General features: G+C 45.6%; 1 protein-coding gene, 1 long non-coding RNA gene and 1 pseudogene across 4 annotated transcripts; 1 reads left to right on the top strand and 2 right to left on the bottom strand.

The window, feature by feature from the left end:
- Positions 1 to 1676: 1676 nt before the first annotated feature.
- TICAM2 (TIR domain containing adaptor molecule 2) lies at positions 1677 to 19031 on the bottom strand. Of its 3 annotated transcripts, XM_078451747.2 has the most exons (3): positions 18844 to 19031; positions 14772 to 14896; positions 1677 to 4379 (listed from the first exon to the last, which is right to left on the bottom strand). In XM_078451747.2, exon 3 carries the CDS (start codon positions 4328 to 4330, stop codon positions 3617 to 3619), a length of 714 nt encoding a protein of 237 aa, XP_078307873.1. In that variant the 5' UTR covers positions 4331 to 4379; positions 14772 to 14896; positions 18844 to 19031; the 3' UTR covers positions 1677 to 3616. The 3 variants fall into 3 exon arrangements, with proteins under 3 accessions (XP_078307873.1, XP_078307875.1, XP_078307869.1); XM_078451749.2 differs by lacking the exon at positions 18844 to 19031 and having other exon boundaries at positions 14789 to 15038; XM_078451743.2 differs by lacking the exon at positions 18844 to 19031 and having other exon boundaries at positions 14772 to 15030.
- On the bottom strand, positions 5010 to 5103 carry LOC132682645 (U2 spliceosomal RNA; annotated as a pseudogene).
- LOC144617235 (uncharacterized) lies at positions 9614 to 14069 on the top strand. The gene is made up of 2 exons (XR_013557534.2): positions 9614 to 9993; positions 13847 to 14069. It is a non-coding gene; the product is annotated as an uncharacterized LOC144617235 (long non-coding RNA).
- Positions 19032 to 19246: the final 215 nt, after the last annotated feature.

The following is a 19246-nucleotide window of genomic DNA, read 5'->3' as shown; positions in this document are numbered from 1 at the left end:
TCTTCTGCTAGAGGCTGGCATCCCCTGGGCCATCCATTCCCCTGAACTGGCTTCAGGACTGGCACTCCCAGACTCAGCTTTCCTGCTCTCCTCATTGATGGCTCTATTCCCCCCAAGTTGCCAGAACCCGTACCAGCTGGTCCACAGCCACCGCAGCCATGAACAGCTCACACACCTTTCCCATCAGCGGCTGTCCTCAGTTTCCAGTGCCTGGATGGGAACCGTACTGTACAGGGAGACAAGACTCACTTTCTGTCTTTCTCTTTAAAACCTGTTCCCTACAAGTTGCAAGGGTCCCAAAAGTCGGGTTGTGGCTAATGGCATTTGCCCTCTCTCCCCTTTCACGTTACAGACTAAACACGTGTAACAACAACAAAGCTGTCGTAGTGCAGTTATGTGGGAGGTACTTCCTGTGGGCTTCAAGGGCTTTATTTCACTTAATCCTCACAATGATCCTACCAGGGAGATATTACTATCTTAATTTTTGGATGAGAACACGGAGATCCAGGAAGGTTAGGGGTCTTGCTTAAAATCATAATATATACAGGGCAGGGGTGGGGTTCACATCCAAGTGGTCTGACTCCACAGCTTGAAGGAGGGGACACAGGGACGGCGTCTACCCGGGTGCAGGTAAGGAGAAACTTTAAAATATAATAAAACCAACTAGAAGTCGGATGGCTTTTTTTTTTAAGTTAAAAAAAAATGTTTATTTACTTATTTTGAGAGAGAGCACAAGCAGGGGAGGGGCGGGGGGGGGGTGTGGAAGGAGAGAATCCTAAGCAGGCTTCACACTCAGCACAGAGCCTGATGCAGGGCTAGATCCCATGACCCCTGGGATCATGACCCGAGCCTAAATCAAGAGCCGGAAACTTAACCAACTGAGCCACCCAGGCACCTCAGAATTTTTTAAGGTGGAGTAATATTCCATTGTACTCAAGAACTTGGGTTTTTAAAGACACCTTGGAGACACCGTACCTTAAGGGACTTTCTTAAGTTCAAGAAGTTTACCTTACAGTGTAGGTCACGGGCATTGGGTTTTCTGTGTCTTACAGCTGAAACAATTCTAATTGGCCTATAAGGTACAACTCAGGTTCTTCTGTGAAGCTCCAGGGTGGGCAATGAGACCCAGAGAGTCCTCAAACGGAAGCTGTCCAGCATGTGGCAAAATGTTATGGAATTTTTGCATGCACGTGCGTGTGCGTAAATCTAACCTATATTTACATACACACACGCACGAATGGACAACTAAGGGCACACCTTTCATTCTTTTCATTCTCCCTTTAGCTATTTCGATGACTTTTTTTTTTAAGTTTATTTTGAGAGTGTGCACTCCCATGCCGGTGGGGAGGGGCAGAGATAGAGGGAGAGACTCCCAAGCAAGCTGTGTGCACGGGGCTTGATCTCACAACTGCGAGATCATGACCTGAGTCAAAATCAAGAGTTGGGTGCCTAACTGACTGAGCCAGCCAGGTGCCCAGTAATTCTTTTTACAGCTGTTAATTTCAACAGTTATTCAGTACTTAACATTCTCCTTCATCATAAAAAATATATGTAACTCCAAACTGAATGAGACATGGTAGCTGGTGCTCTGAGGAGGAGCACAGATTGATGGCTCTTTTCAAAACACTTTTCCACAATCCTCCCTGGAGTTGGAAATAATCAAGTGTAGTCATGGGTAAAAAATAAAAGCATTTATTTAAAAAACGCCATCCAGCATCAGGAGCTCCAACTTTGGCAATAAGCATGAAGGGTGGGTGGTTAATGTTTTTTTAGTGGATGAAATCGGTGATACATGAGGCTGCATGGTTAAAAATCCATATATATATATGGATTTTATATATACATGTATATATATATATATTTATTTATTTATTATTAAACTGAAAAAGTGAGTAAGCAAGCTACTATGAAAGAAAGGGGCCTCAAGTAAAGAAAACATCACCGTGCAATGAAGACAATCTCTTCTTCAATAAGTACTAGCAAAGCAGGTTTGACTTCCTTGCAGGATTATGGGAAAAGCTCCTCATGGAACATTCAGTCATGGCTACGAAGAGGTGGAAACAGAAAGATGTGGGCAGACCCCTTGTACTCATAAGAGATACAGGGAAGTGAGGATCAGGAGAAAGAAAAATCAAGCAGAATGTCTTTGCTCAACGGTCCCCATAAAAAATGTATTTTAAAAGAATCTGAGCAAGCGTGGATTGTCATTCTTTGGCGACCATAAAAGTGTTAACAGATAGCATTAGATATCAATTATGCTGTCAACACATCAGAATAGCCTTTCACTGTAAGTGTATCTAAAGTCTCCTGCAAATTATTACACATCGCATTACAAAATTGTGTTGTTGGTTTTTTGTTTTTTTGGGTTTTTTTTGCTTGTTCACTTTTCTGGTTCCTAGTTGTTCACATTCTAGGAGAGGACAAAGGCCTTTAGAGAACCATCAATTCAACGCTTTCATTTCACAGATAAAGGAGGGTAAGGTCACATTCGGCCTCAGTGGCAGAGACTGGACTAGAATCAGGTGGGGTGCCTTCCCCGTTATGACATGACGTGATTCGCACTCCACCCTGTCCCCAGTCTGTACCCGATGGCTCTTGTTCAGATGGCTACTCTGAACACCCAGCTGAGAAATACTTCCTGGGTAGAGCACTGTGATAGGAATTTCTTTTTTAATTATTTTTAATGTTTATTTATTTTTGAGAGAGAGACAGCACGAGCAGGGGAAGGGCAGAGGGAGAGAGACAGACAGACAGCGTATCCGAAGTAGGCTCTGTGCTGTCAGCACACGGGGCTCAACCCACAAACCATGAGATCATGACCTGAGCCGAAGTCGGACGTTCAACCGACTGAGCCACCCAGGCTCCCCAACAGGAATTTTTAAAGGCTGCCTTAAGAGAGATTAAGGAGACAATCTGGCAGAAGACACTCCAGGGGACATGGAGACATGGCTCCCTGGAGTCCCCAACCAGGATGCCATCGAATGGCGTTACTAGTCAGTGGTAGGCACTGTGTCCAAATACACAAATTCCAGCAGAAAGAAAAAATACATTCGATTGGATTCTTTTAAAAAGCCCCACCGTTCTCATATCTGCTTTTAATTTCCTATTTATCACGACTCAACATTCTAAATGTTCTCAAGGGGCTCTCTATCCTTCTGGGTGGTGATACCAGTAAGGCTGGGCTGCAACATTTCTGAGAGGTGCCTCAAGAGTGAGGGTGCTCACATCTCCTGGAGGCGTCTTCTTCTGCATGTCCTTGGAGAACAAAATGCAGGCGTTACCGTATTTTTACAGTGTCTACCCTGTAAGTTTGGGTTCAAGGGTTGCTGCAAGGAATGTGAATTAAGGATAATCCTCTGTGATGTTCATGAACTAGGAGAACCGCGACAGGAATGTTCTTAAAACTCTGACGATCTCTGGTTTATCAAAACAACATCGAAAAGGACCTCAAGTCTGCGCAGGGTCCCGCATAAACTTGGCTTTCTTGGTGCTCCTAGGTTTCTGGAAGAGCCAGGTTCTCTTTTATTTAAATTCTTGCCAGGGATGTGCTTTCTCAAGGGAAGGCGAATCATTTGCTCTAGAAAACAAGAGCCAGCCATGGGTGGGGAGCTCCATCTCAGGCGATCGATTGCCTCTGCAGGGTAGTTCTGGTCTCTTTCCATATAGATTGTTGTATCTTATACACAGACTCCTGGAAAATTCTTTCCACTTGTGTAGGAAAGCCACGGCTTTCTTCCTCTAGGGCATTGATGGTTCGCAGAGCAAAGGGAGTCCTTTCTCGGGGCAGGGGATTATTCAGGGGCCGCAGGGGTATGACGGAGTTGTACTTGTGCTGCCTGTTCACGGAGTTCATGAGGGACGTGTAGAACTGGAATTTACACCAGGTGTCTCTTAAAAAGTTTTCGGTCAACAGTAAGATGGTCCAGGCAGACCCGTTTACAGCGTCGTCTAGGTTCTGCAGGTGCTGTCTGCCGCACGGCATCTCGGCGAAGATTATTCCGGGTTTGATGCCGAAGTCATTTTGTAGCAGATTCTGGACTCTGAGGGCCTCGTCTGTGTCATCTTCTGCGTGCAGTATCACAAACTTGAGGAACACCTCCTCTTCATCCTCTTCGGGCACCTCTTCTGTGGCCTCAGTGCCCTCCCGCTCTCCAGAGGGCGTCAGGGCACTGTGGCTATGCTCGGCAATGTCACGCAGGGAGATGTCGTTGGATTTCTTGGAATCTGCCTCATGAGGTCTCTGACTCATATCCACACTGGGACTTTTACCCCAGGGCAGAGAGAGAGGGCAGGGGTCTATTTTAGACTTCCCGACACCCATTATCAACATCCAGGTCAGGAGAGGAGGGCTTCACTTCTTCCTCAACATCTCTTTTCATCTAAAGAGAGAAGAAACAACAAAGCAGACAAAAGGTTGTAAAGGTGATCAAAACACAAAAAATGGAAACTATGTTCTTCATTCTACCAGAAAACCTGAAAAAGATCACAACACATGGACCCTGAGAAAGAAATGCCAATCAGCTCTTGGGGCAAGGAGATCCCCTGCCTTTGATGAGCGTCACGAGGGCCGCCACAGGTTAAGCCAAGGGCAAGTTCAATAGTCAGTTTATGTAACAGGAGACATTTGGAAATCTTCAATGGTTTTATGTTCGCACTGTAAACCTCCAGAATAAAGTCAATGGCTTTGGTGTTTTACTGAGATGGTACCATACCACTCTACCCATATGGAGTTTAAATCCAACTTCTTCATTATCCACTTACTGTGTAAACTAGAAACAGAGAAGTGGAAAGCAACAGAATACTCAAATATTAAATATAAAGCTTATTTTTGCATCAAATACAAATACAAAACAGAACACAAATTTCCCAAAGATCACTAGCCAGCAGCTCTAACTCGGCACAAAGAGAAGATCTGAAACGTCAAATGAAGTGATGTCTAAGGTTCACCGGCTGGGAACTTTTCTGTCTGGGGTCAGGCATTGGTGTTGGGGCTGGCGGGGAAATTGCAGTAAGGTTGTGAAAAGTAAGGAATACCTTTTTCTAGCTAATCCTGGGAATACTTTGATACTACACTTGATCTTAGCCAAAAGGCCGAGAAGCGATGTCCTGGGAATACTTTGAAAACTCAGTGTTCATCTAGGGAAAAACTAACATCTCAGTTTGGCGTGGGATATGGAAACAAACCCTAGTGATTTTCTCCAGTGAAATCAACAAAGAATCATTACAGTCTCATCCTCATTCTGTTGTTTTAAAAATTCTAAATTCAGAGTGGAAGAATTAGATCAGCTGTGAAAAGAAAAGTACTTCATGTGAGTCTAGTTTAAACAAATCTTCCGATAACATTGGCAATGTGGTGAACAGGACTCCCAAACAGGCAGTTTCAAGGATTCTTTTATCAAAAGATAGAAAATTTACAACAGATAAATAGAGGTTCCATATTTTCAAATGGGGGCCCAGAGGCTCTATTACGGAGGTTTTTTTTAATATATATTTTTAGGGGCGCCTGGGTGGCTCAGTCGGTTAAGCGTCCGACTTCGGCTCAGGTCATGATCTCACAGTCCATGAGTTCGAGCCCCGCGTCGGGCTCTGTGCTGGCTGCTCAGAGCCTGGAGCCTGTTTCAGATTCTGTGTCTCCCTCTCTCTCTGCCCCTCCCCTGTTCATGCTCTGTCTCTCTCTGTCTCAAAAATAAATAAACGTTAAAAAAAAATAATATACATTTTTAAGTGTATTTATTTTGAGAGAGAGAGACCAACCCAAGCAGGCTCTGTACTGTCAGCACAGAGCCTGACGTGGGGCTTGATCTCAGCAACCATGAGATCGTGACCTGAGATGAAATCAAGAGTCGGCCGCTTAACCGAGTGAGCCACCCAGGTGCCCCTCTATTCCAAAGCTTTTAAATGTATTGTTCATGAACAAAGACCAGAGTTCAAATCAAGAAAGCAATTAGGTTTATAATTATAATGACATAAATAACATACACCAAGATAATTTAGGTTTAGAAAAAAAAACATTCAGCAAAAATGGTGGAGAACTGTTATGGGAAGAAAAGATAAGGGAAAACAGAAAAATTTTTCATGTACTTAAAGAGAGAAAGGGTTTGCTACTGTCTCTGAATAGTGAGGGAATTGAGGGCCTTGCTAGCTACAGCTTCTCCTTCATTATGTCTACACTTTAGCTTCTACTTGGCAGTATGTTATGGCGGCTACCAAGAGGTACTCTACGGCATAACTCCAAAACGCTACACGCATCCATCCCAAATAGCAAAACCACATGAATTTGGAATCTCTTTGCTGGTTAGAATTAACTGCTGACTTTGTTGTTGTGTAATGAAAAACAAAAGGTGTTTCTCTGCAAAGTTGCAGCAAAAAGCTTCTCCTGTATAAAAAAAATAATTGTTGAGTGATGTACATAATTGTTGAATTGCTATATTGAGTATATATATCATCAATACAGTCTGAAACTGACTGAAACTGACACAAGACTGTATGTTAACCACACTGCAATTTCATTCAGAGAGAGATCAAGCTCTCGGGAGGGGCAGAGGGAGAGGGAGAGAGAGAATCCCAAGGAGGGTCTGCACTGTCAGCACAGAGCCAGACATGCAGCTTGAACTCAAGAACTGTGAGATCACGACCTGACCGAAACCAAGAGTCAGATGCTTAACTGCCACCCAGGTGCCCCATTACACTACAATTTCAAAAAACTGTTAACCATTTAGAAGAATCTACTTATGGTGTCAATTTAAATGAGCTTCACTTATGTTCACTGAGATAAGTTTGTGAAACCAACTTAACACCGTTATCTTAATCACTAGTGGCTGCAGAGAAGTACACTTGGAGGAACAGAAGAGATATTCATAAAATGCTTCTAAAATAACTAGGGTAAAATGGTATGTCAAGCCAGAGTCAAAAAAAATCTCTTGGCATAAACAAAAGTAAGTAACAAAAGAATTGTGACTTTATATCTTAGTTTTCTTAAACACTGGTCAGCAGAAAAGAGGAAAGCCTCCAGAAATCTATGATGGCGCTGTTTCAACATCCAAGCCCTCCTGCCCAGCCCCACCCTAAGCAGCCCAGAGAGAAGAAAGCGAGGGGCACTGTCTGCAAAACTTCACTGTGACCTTCTAATCTGGAGGGTGGGTGTAAGGAGAAAGCCCAGGAGGAGAGATGGGAGATCTGCCTTTCCTACCACCCAGTGATTCCTAGACAGGCAAATGGTCTCCATCCAGGACTGTGGTTCTCAAGGAAGAAGGAAGGAACACAACTGTGCTCTTGCCAAGCCAACGAACTCCACCTATAAAAGGGCTTTCCCACAACACAAGGCAGGTGTGGGATAAAGAACCCGGGGAAGCCTTTGTAGGTCCCCTTCCCATCGGCTACAGACAGATACAGGGTGAAAACATATTCTTCCCCTCAGTGAAATGGAAGGCGAACGAAGGCAGCCGTGGGGGAGAAGCACACGAAATCACCGGTCACAGGAATAAAAATGCCCGTGTGTACATTTTTTCATTTGTGCTTTTTTAAAGAAAAGGTAGTAGCTGAAATACATGACGACTCTGAGGACGTTTTTATAGTGAAAAGTCTCACTTTCATCCTTGTCTTCCCCATCCATCCTGTTACCCCCATGGCCTCCTACTGGTGACCCCTTTTATTAGTTTCTCCTGTACCCATCCATTGTTTCTTTGTTGTTATTGTTGCTGTTGTTGTTTTTAATCTTACTTTTTGAAATTTACATCCAAGTTAGTTAGCATATACTGCAACAATGATTTCAGGAGTAGATTCCTTTGTGTCCCTTACCCAGTTAGCCCACCCCCCCCCACAACCCTTCCAGTAACCCTCAGTTTGTTCTTCATATTTACGAGTCTCTTCTGTTTTGTCCCCCTCCCTGTTTTTATATTATTTTTGTTTCCCTTCCCTTATGTTCATCTGTTTTGTCTCTTAAAGTCCTCATCTGAGTGAAGTCATATGATTTTTGTCTTTCTCTGACTGACTAATTTCACTTAGCATCATACCCTCCAGTTCTAGTCACGTAGTTGCAAATGGCAAGATCTCCTTCTTTTTGATTGCCAAGTAATGCTCCATTGCATGTATATACCACATCTTCTTTATCCATTCATCCGTCGATGGACATTTGGGCTCTTTCCATACTTTGGCTCTTGTGGATAGTGCTGCTCTAAACATGGGGGTGCACGTGTCCCTTTGAAACAGCATACCTGTATCCCTTGGATAAATACCTACTAGTGCAATTGCTGGGTCGTAGAGTCGTTCTATTTTTAGTTTTTTGAGGAACCTCCATCCTGTTTTCCAGAGTGGCGGCACCAGTTTGCATTCCCACATTATTTCTCTATGAATATATATCCTTTTTTTCTTTCCTTTTCACAAAAAAGTGTCATCACTTATGCATATGTATGTATATAACACACACACACACACACACACACACACACACACTGAAAAACAGCAGCAGAGACACGTAGCACATAATTTCTCACTCTTGTTTACAACAAAATTTTCGACCACGTGTATATACCATAATCGTTCTCTGTTCTTGGATATGCGAGTTGTTTCCAGTTGGCTCCTATTATGGACAATGCTGCAGAGAACAGCTCTGAATAAAAGTCATTTCATAATGTGTGCAAGTTCATCTGCAGAATCATTTCCCCAAATGGGATTTCTCTGTCAAAGGACAAATGCATCTGTAATAAGGATAGGTTTGGCCAAATTACTCTAAGATGGAAACTTCTGTGTGTCTGCTTTTAACCTGATAGAATGACATCCCTACCCCCACCCCTAGTCCCATGAAAGATCCAAGATCAAAGCTACAGTTACCATTGACAACAGCCCAACTGGGCTCATTACATCCCCTCAGGGCAATAATTACGTGGAAAAACTCAACCCTTCAGAATGGAAGGGAAGCTGAGGTTCTGAAGGGGAGATCAGGGGGTCCTAGATAAGAAGGAAGGAGGGTCCAGAGTATACCCACCTCGTACCCAGCAAAAGAGGGTTCCAAAAGGATCCTCCACATTAAACAGGAGTACAGTGAAAAGGGCAAAATGACGAATATGCGTTCTTGGCAAGTAGGCATACAGATCTACAGAAAGTGAAAAAGAATATAAAGACAGCAAGCAAAAGACAAAAAATTCCAGGGCGCCTGGGTGGCTCAGTCGGTTAAGCCTCTGACTTCAGCTCAGGCCATGACCTCATAGTCCGTGAGATCGAGCCCCACATCGGGCTCTGTGCTGACAGCTCAGAGCCTGGAGCCTGCTTCGGATTCTGTGACTCCTTCTCTCTCTGCCCTTCCGCCTCTCACGCTCTGTCTCTCTCTCAAAAATAAATAAACATTAAAAGACAAAAAATTCCATTTTCATGAGGATGAGGTGCTCTGGACAGGTGCCTAGGTGGCTCAGTCGGTTAAGCGTCCAACTTTGGCTCAAGTCATGATCTCATGGTTCATGGGTTCAAGCCCTCCATCGGGCTCTGCACTGACAGTGTAGAGCCTGCTTGGGGTTCTCTCTCTCTCTCCCTCCCTCTCTCTCTGACCCTCCCCATTTCCTCTCTCTCTCTCTCAAAATAAATAAATAAACTAAAAAAAAAAAAAAAAGACTATGTGCTCTTGAATCTGCCTAAATGTAAATCCCAACACCCTGCTATAAAAAAAGCCATGTGACTTTAGTACAAGTTACTTGATAACTCTGTGCTTTAATTTCATCATGTGTAGAGCGGTGATAATCACAGTACCCACCTTTAGGGTTTCTCTGAAGATCACAATGGCTGAGCACAGCACTCCTTGCGTGTTAGTGGCCATTATGGTTATGACATACATAACAAAGAAGCTGAAGGAACATTTCATTTACACAACCAGGGCTTACGCTCTGGGGCAGGGCTACTCCAAGAGCAGTCCATGGATGGACAAGCTGGCCGTCTCTGAAATGGCTGGTGCCAGTCCACCACAAGATGGGGACACCGTGCCAGGATGTAAATCAGCCACATCAGGTAGGTATGCTTTTCAGTTCAGCTAACATTTTTTCATAGCAAGACACTTCCAATGCAGAGAGCCACACGGTTTACCTTCAGTGCCTGCTGCTTCTTCTATTACGAGACCAGCGTTCTGAATAGTGCTGCCCCAGGAGACGCTAAAGAGAAGGGTAACCAATGAAACAAAAGTATCGAAGCTGAGAGAACAGAATTCCCTGAAAAGAGAGACTGCAGACAAATCAAGGGTCTGACACCATTACGAAAAAACAGAAAAAAGGCAGCAAATGGAATAAACAGGATCAAAACCAAATCAGTTAAACGTGGTGGAAAGGTGTGAAGAAAAAAAAATCCGAGAATGCAGAATGGAAAAAAGACCATTGACAGTAAAGCAATAGGAAAAAAGATATAGCTATGGAGATTTGAAAAAGAAAAAAAAAAAAGCAAATGGAATGAAAACCAATGCATCTGAAATAGAAAATTCGATGAATGTCAACACAAAATTCGAAGATGTAACAGATTCACCAGCCTCAATCAAACGCTCAGCCTTACTGAGCCCAATCAGACATTATGTGCCTTCCGATGTAATTCGATATGATGTACACAGCATAATGCATGAAGCAGTCTTGCCAAAAACGTTTAGCCCGACTCTAGCCAAGTCTTTGGATATAATTACCAGTTTACAGAAATAAGGAGGATGTGAAAAATGTCCACCAAGAGGGGAATGGAGAAAAAATTGTTTCATGCCCATTATCACAGAATACCAGTCAGCAACATGTAGGAAAGAACTACTGATAAACGCACGGAAGCGGATGAATCCCAGACTAATTATGTTGTATGAAGGAAGCCAGACCAAACACAAGTACAGATTTTTATTCCATTTATATCAAAATCGAGAGAATTCAAATTGATCTATAGAGACAGAGAACATTCCTTTCGGACCTGCTTAGGAGAGAGGGAGCTTTGACCCTTCTCTTCCTTATAGTATTTAGTCCTTGTCCCACATGGCATTCTTGAGAAATGCTTTGCCCTCTGTTTTCAAAAATCCACAGTACTTATACAGCTCTGTTCTAGATAGTTATGAGTTACAAGTCAGGCTGCCCTCTCACTAGACTTGGGTCCATCCTCTCACGACCGTGGAGTAAGGATTTATAATTTGAGGATACGCTGAGGCAGAATCTAAACAATACAAACAGGGGCGCCTGGGTGGCTCAGTCGGTAAAGCGTCCGGCTTCGCCTCAGGTCATGGTCTCATGGTGTGTGAGTTCGAGCCCAACAGCCCCACGTCGAGCTCTGTGCTGACAGCTCAGAGCCTGGAGCCTGCTTCCGATTCTGTGTCTCCCTCTCTCTCTGTCCCTCCACCTCATGCGTGTGCGCTCTCTTTCTCAAAATAAATAAATAAATATTTTAAAAATAATAATAAATAAATAAAGACACCGGTGAGGGAAGTAAGCCATGCAGGTACGTGGAGGAAGAGCATCCTGGCCCTGAGGCCAGAGGGTGCCTAATGACTGATGAGCAATGGGAGGTGGGGTACGGTGGGGCTTGAGAGCGCAGCGTAGAGAAGGAGGAGATAATGGGGAGCGGAGGCCAGAAGAGGGTTTTGAGCAGAGGGATGCCACGGCCGGACTTTGGTGTTTGTAGGGTGGCTCTGCTGCACTGAGAACAGAACGGAGAGAAGCAAGACCACTTGTTCGGAAGCTGTTGCAGGACCCAGGAGGAAAACGGTGGTGGCTGGGACCAGTACACAGTGAAAGTGGTGGGCAGGCGCTGGATCTGGGGTATATTTCGCAGAACTGGTAGGGTTTGCTCACGATGCTGAGTGGGCAGAGAATACAGAGTTAGGAGTTTGGGGGACAGGCCCAGCCAGGAGTTGTGTATTTGGCTTTTATCAGTGTACTGACTGTATCTGAAGTTTGTACATTTATTTATTTGAGAGAGACACAGAGAGCACAAGCTGGGGAGGGGCAGGGAGAGGGGGAGAGAGAATCCCAAGCAGGCTCTGAGCTGTCAGTGCCTGGGTGGCTCTGTTGGTTAAGTATCTGACTTCGGCTCAGGTCAGGATCTCTCGGTTTGTGAGTTCGAGCCCCGTGTGGGGCTCTGTGCTGACAGCGTGGAGCCTGGAGCCTGCTTCGGATTCTGTGTCTCCCTCTCTCTCTGCCTCCCCCACTTGTGCTCTGTCTCTTTCTCTAAAAAATAATTAAACATTGAAAAGAATGGAAGAGAGGCGCCTGGGTGGCTGAGTCAGTTAAGCATCTGACTTTGGCTCAGGTCATGATCTCTTGGTTCATGTGGTTTTTTTTTTTTTTTTTTTTTTTTTACATTTTTTATTTATTTTTGGGACAGAGAGAGACAGAGCATGAACGGGGGAGGGGCAGAGAGAGAGGGAGACACAGAATCGGAAACAGGCTCCAGGCTCTGAGCCATCAGCCCAGAGCCTGACGCGGGGCTCGAACTCACGGACCGCGAGATCGTGACCTGGCTGAAGTCGGACGCTTAACCGACTGCGCCACCCAGGCGCCCCCTCTTGGTTCATGTGTTTGAGCCTTGGGTGATGCTGTGCTGACAGCTGGGAGCCTGGAGCCTGCTTCAGATTCTGTGTCTCCCTCTCTCTCTCTGCCCCTCCCCCGCTCATGCTCTGTCTCTCAATAATAAACAAACATTAAAAAAAATTAAAAAAAACAAAACCTAAAGACTGTAGGAGATGGTTAAGGGAAGGAGTAGAGATAGAAAAAGGAAACGGTCCAAGGGCCGAGCCCTAGGGCACTCCAACAGTGTAAGGTCAAGAACAGAAAGGACCAGCAAAGACAGAAAGTGAGCAGTTAGGAAGGCCAGAGGAGTCCTAGGAGAGTGTGGCGCTAACTCAGAAGCTAAGGGAAGGAAGCGGTTCAAGGAAAGACAGCGTGCAGCTGTCTTCCAGCGCCTCCAAAGGCAAGATGGGACAGGCTGCCGGAGGAGCCACGGATGCAGGACCTACTGATTCGGTAAGGGCGGCTTCGGTGGGCTTGTGTCAAACATGAGGGAGGGGAAGCCTCACCGGACAGGGTTGAAAACAAAAGAAAAGACGTTCGAAGCTGAGTATAGAGCGTGACGTGGAAGAGTTCTGCCATAAAGGAGAAAAGGGAGTAAGAGCTGGGGGGAGGGGGCCTGGAGCCCTAAGAGGATTTGCTACAAAGATGACTGCTCCAGAGAGCGAGCTAGCGGAGGTACAGTTTGGTGATGCCGGAGGGAAGGAGGGAAAAAAATGAGGGAAGACCCATGTAGGCGAGGCGGGGGTGGGATCCAATGTCAGTTAAGAATCTTGATCTTGGCTCAGGTCACGATCTCGCAGTTCATAAGTTCGAGCTCCGCATCGGGCTCTGCGCTGACAGGGCAGAGCCTGCTTGGGATTCTCTCTCTCCCTGCCCCTTCCCTGCTTGCAGGTGCTCTCTCTCTCAAAATAAATACATAAACTTAAAAAAGAAATTAAAAAAAAAAAAAAAAGAGGGGTGCCTGAGTGGCTCAGTCGGGTGAGCATCTGACTTCAGCTCATGTCACGATCTCACAGTTTGTGAGTTCGAGCCCCGCGTCAGACTCTGTGCTGACAGCTCAGAGCCTGGAGCCTGCTTCTGATTCTGTGTCTCCCTCTCTCTCTGCCTCTCCCCCGCTCATGCTCTATCTCTCTCTGTGTCAAAAATAAAGATAAACATTAAAAAAATTAGAAAAAAAAAGAAAGAAACAGGCTTCGTGTGAGTTGATTTTTCACAACTGTAGGCTGATGTACATGTTCTCAGCATGCAGAGGGTGGCTGTGCTAAGCTGCGATGTTCGGTACGTGGGGTGTATTAAATGCACTTTTGACTTAGGAGATGTTCAACTGACGATCGGTTCATCAGGATGCAACGCGAGATCGTTCAGTCCAGGAAGATGTGGACTCAGGTTCCACCAAGAAGGAGTTCTGCCTCCAGGTGGCGACGCAGAAATTGTGCCTGAGTTTCCAGCCTTGGACTCAAGATGCAACACCAGCTCTTGCCTGGGTTTCCAGCGCTGCAGACTTCAGGCCCTGGAGCCCTAAACCATGCAAGCCAATTCCTTAAAATAAATGCACCCTGCCCCCCACCCTCCGCCCTCTATACAACCTACCGGTCCTTCTTCTCTAGAGAACCCTACCATAACCTTCTTTAAAGGTGTGTTGCCCTTGAGTTAGGAGTTCACCTTTGCATTTTTTTCCTTTTTTATTATTATTTTTTTTTAATATAATTTATTGTCAAACTGGCTAACATATAGGGTGTAAAGTGTGCTCTTGGTTTTAGGGGTAGATCCCCATGATTCATCATTTACATACAACACCCAGTGCTCATCCCAACAAGTGCCCTCCTCAATGCCCATCACCCATGTTCCCCTCTCCCCCACCCCCCCCCTCAGTTTGTTCTCTGTACTTAAGAATCTCTTATGGTTTGCCTCCCTCCTTCTCTGTTTGTAACTATTTTTCCCCCCATGTTTGACCACCTGGGAAGAGGATCCCAAAACAGCAATAAGTGAAACAATGTCAGCAATAATTTGATAAAATATGAGAACATATACAGTTTTCAGGGTGTCCATGTATTTACCCCAGAAAAAGCTTGTTACTGAGATTACTGCCCCTGAAATGTAATACATTTAAGATTAAGGCCCCTAGTGCTTGACTCCTTCAGCCCTGAAGGTTTTCCCTATCTGAACAGCACCATCTTGTGGCAAATACGCATAAAATCAACAGTGTCTTCCCTCGTTCAATTACTACGTTTCATCGGTATTAACAAATAAGTATTGTGGAAAACTTACTCTGTACCAAGACCTACTGGGTTTTCGGGATGTGAAGCCGGGATGAGTAGACGATAAGTAGACAATCACTGCACTGCTGCTTTGTCCAGGACACCAGGTGCTACGAAAGCACTCAGGAGAGACACCTGCATCGGACGACACTTGCATGAGTAAGGCTGAGGGACGTGGACACTTACCAGGCAGGGGGAACAGCATGTGCAAAAACACAGAGCAAAGTACATTAGGATCATTTCACACTAGGTGTTTATATGCCTTGAGTATGAGTAGGAGGAGGCGGGGGGAGCAGTACCAGCAAGAGGTAGGGATGGAGATACACAGGATTAATGAGGGAGCTACCTAATATATTCTGTTCCGGACTTTGAATGCGATCGTGTTGGCAGACAGAGAGCCCTTGGAAGGTGGTAAGTAGGAGAGACATGATCTGACTTGTGCAGGACAGGTTAAGACAGCTGCAGGTATGGAGACCAGGCTGGGATGTGTAAGGCTCTAGACTGGGAGAACGTTGAGCTGAGAGGCTGCTGCCGTAACCTAGGTGAGGGAGCAGAGCCCTGTACTAAGGAAGTGACAGGGGACACGAAGATATGCAGGGAGTCACAGGGGCTCACAGAGAAAGAACCAGGTATGCCCCTCAAGCGGGTGGCCTGTGGAACTGGGTGGGTCATGCTGCCATTTGCTGTCGTGAACAGGGTGGGGGAGAGGGTGGGGTATGACCTATTCATCTAGTCTGGGACACAGGGAGCTTGTCCCGAGACCTGGAAGAGCAGCTGGCCATCAGGCACTCACACGTGTAGGAGGCTCAGGAGATCAAATCTTGAGCATCTGAGAACAGCTAGAAAGAGGAGAGCAGAGAGCTGAAGACACAACCACTGCCGGGAGGGGCATCTGGAGGAGGAGGGGCCGTAACAGAGCGGGAGGAGGGCCGCCTGGCTGGCTCGGATGGTTAAGCCTCCTGATTCTGGCTCAGGTCATGATCTCACGCTTCATGGGACTGAGCCTCGCACCGGGCTCTGTGCTGACAGCACGGAGCCTGCTTGGGATTCTTGCTCTGCCCCTCCCCCATTCGCATGCTCACTCTCCTTCAAAATTAAACAAACTTAAAAAAAAAAAAGGAGGGGGGAAAATGGCAACGGAGGAACGGGAAAATCAGACACATGATGGTGCCAGGAGTGGGACCATCCGATCAGCGTCCACAGCATCCAGCACCTCGAGGTCCACTGGGGCAATTACAGACGCACGGTGGCATCACCAAAGGAGACGAGAGTATACGGGACGTGAGGGCAAGCCTGGCCAAGAAGGAGAGGAGGGGCCAGGAGTTACAAGGGAATGCAGGGTCCAGAGGGGATTTCTAATGAGATCTCTTAATAAAGAAAACTTGGAACGCTTACAAATAGAGGGAATGTGCTAGTAGAGAGACAAACGATGAAAAACAGGGGTGTGAGCTTCCTGTTAGCCTCTTGGTCACTGGGCAGCTTGACCTCGCCTACCTACCCCCTCCTGCTCTAGGAAAGGAGAGAGGCCACCCAACGCCTGAGTGTGCTAGGTCCCAGCACAACGTCCGTGATGAACACTGCAGAAGATGTCGTGACTTACAGAACCTGTGGGGACAAAGCAAGTGCCCTTTTGTTTCCATGAGGGGGTAGCTGCATTGCACTGGAGGCAGTGGGCCGCTTTCACTAGTGCTGTCTGGAAGCTCAAGTGTGGAAACACAGCAGAGAGTGTGGATGATAAGCAGCCAGAGGGGTGTTCCGCAGCAGACTGCAGATACGCGCATCCAACATTTCCTCCCACCTCCTTTTAGTGGACCTTCCGTACTTCCTGTACCACAAGGACTAAAAGCTGTATTTTCTAGACTCCCTTCAAGGTAAGATTCCAGGCATAACTTAAGTTCTGCCGATCAGATGCACTTACGCGTCGGAGGGAACTAGGCAGAGGCGGAGCACAAGGCGGCTGTTTTGCTGCTTAAGGCTCCGGCAGAGCTGCTGTGATTCAGGAGCTGGCAGCCAGCTGATTTGGCAGGAGCCGTCAGGGCAAGAGCCCAGTTCCACCAGACCAGCTCTGCTCAGCGGTGCTATGAGGGGTTCTTAGAAACTCAACCTACAGTCTAGTTCTTCAACTTTCCCAACAATACTGTAAATCCTGTAACGGCCTCTAATGCACGCCTTTCTGCTTCAACCAGCCGGAGTAAGTTGTGTTCTGTGCAACTAAACTCTGAGGGACACAACATCCACATTCACGACCAAGCGCTACTGCAGAGGTAAGCAGCAAAACACAACCAGCCGCCTGTTTTTGTAAATAAAGTTTCATTGAAAGAAAGCCATGCACATTCACTGATGTGATGTCTCTGGCTAACTGCATGCTAAAGAGGCAGAGTTGAGTAGTCCCAACAGAAACTGTATGGCCCGTAGAGCCTATGATATTTACTGTCTGGCCCTTTCTGGAAAAAACTGGCTGAACTACAGCAATTCCCTGAACTACAACACAGGGGTGCCAAGCTCCATCAGGCTCCGTCATACAAAAGAACAGACCTATGCCAGCCAGGTGAGGAACATGTGTACTTTTCTTTGACTTCTTTACATTGGGAGTCTTTTTTTTTTTTTTAATGTCTATTTATGGGAGACACAGACTGACAGAGAGAGAGACAGACAGAATGGGAGGGGGGGAGGGGCAGAGAGAGAGACACATAGAATCCAAAGCAGGCTCCAGGCTCCAAGCTGTCAGCACAGAGCCCGATGCAGGGCTCGAACTCGTGAACCCTGAGACCATGACCTGGATGCTTAACCGACTGAGCCACCCAGGTGCCCCAGGTGTTCTGGTTTTAACCTCTTCACTCTTGGCTTCTCCTTACCTCACCTACTCTCATCTTCTCCTTGTTCCTTATTCCAAACGCCCTCATTTTAAAATGTTATTTCATCGTCTATTGTACGTATCTATTCATGCATCTGAAATCCCAATGCTGAAATGGAACATTTTTTTCCTTCTCTTTTGAAAGAGGGGAAGGTAATAAGTACACATGTTACTGATAACATCACAGAACTAGTTCCTTGGGATAAAAATGAGAAATAAACATTATAAACAGTCTTTTATCCCCCAACAGCTTTTCATAAAGATAAAAATATTATTTTTCATTCCCATCCCCACCTATTGTAAAAAGAGAACAGAATGTTGCTATAAAATCTTGACATTCTGATAGTGGTTTACTCACCACACAACTTACAAACTTGTGTAATATTCTCTGAACCCGCTCCCACACGTTTCTTCTTCCCATTAAAACTACCTATTCCTGGTACCATTCAAAAACTCTCCAAGTGAGGGACTGTTGTTTCCTAATGATAACCAGGGACGTTCCAAAAAAAAAAAAAATGACTGCACATTCTTTTTGATACGTGGACTATTTTTCTTTCATTTTCTATATTTAAAAATGAGAACTGGCCTTAGCAGGCAAATCTTCTCCAAACCAGGAAGAACGTTTTCTAAAACTGCTGAATGTAAAAACAGCAAACTGCACATCTTATCAAAATGAGGCTCAAGGCAAGCACGGGGGTGCGTTTTTAATATTAGAGAGCCTCGAAACCAGCAATGATTTAAGAGCCACCACAGGCTTTGTGGAATTCTGGAGAATAACATTCAGTATCCAACAGCAACCCACACAAAAGGTCAGGAGCAAAGGGCTGTTCAAAAAGCAAAAAAAAGGCAGTAACCTCTGGGACAGTATTTCAATGGGAGGCGAGAGAAGGTGAAGGTGCAACAGCTTGTGAGGGTCAAGCCAAGGCCGACCACAGGCAAAAACAGCAGCGTGATCAGTGTCACTAGCGGAGTAAGCAAGGGAAAAGGTGAGAGAGATCAGCAAGGGAAAAGGTGAGAGGGAAAAGGTGAGAGACAGGTGTTAAATCACATAGGGCGCTGAAGCCATCATAAGAGTTCGGTTTTTCTGCTTTTGATGAGAAGCTACCAGGTTTTGAAGGGAAGTGAAAGTTGTGATTACATGTTTTTTGTTTTTTTGTAATCACTGCCGTTGGGAGAAAGGCTGTAGGGGAGCCAGGGCAGAACCAGGAAGACCAAATCAGAGACTTACAGTCATCTAAGCAAGAAGGCACTGTAGTTTTTGTTAGAGAGGGTGGGATACGTGGTCAGACTTGAGATATCTTTTCAAGGTAGAGTTGACAGAATGTGCTGGATGCTTGGATGTTGGGTCAGAACTAAAAGGATGAGTCCAGGACGATTCCTAGAGTTTTAGCCTAGATGAAAGACAGTAACATTTACCGTGATGAGGAAGGTAAATGAGGGAAAAACTAAAGGGAGAGTTGGGTGGGTGCGGTATTACTAATTCTGTTTGGACACACTACACTTATTTTTTTTTAACGTTTTATTTAAAGAGAGAGAGAGAACAAGCAGGAGACGGGCAGAGAGAAAGGGAAACACAGAATCCGAACCAGGCTCCCGGCTCTGAATTATCAGCACAGATCCAGACACAGGGC

Source organism: Panthera onca, chromosome A1 (assembly GCF_046562875.1).
Source record: "Panthera onca isolate mPanOnc1 chromosome A1, mPanOnc1 haplotype 2, whole genome shotgun sequence".
Taxonomy (NCBI): Eukaryota; Metazoa; Chordata; class Mammalia; order Carnivora; family Felidae; genus Panthera; species Panthera onca.
This window is presented reverse-complemented; position numbering and strand designations above follow the sequence as displayed.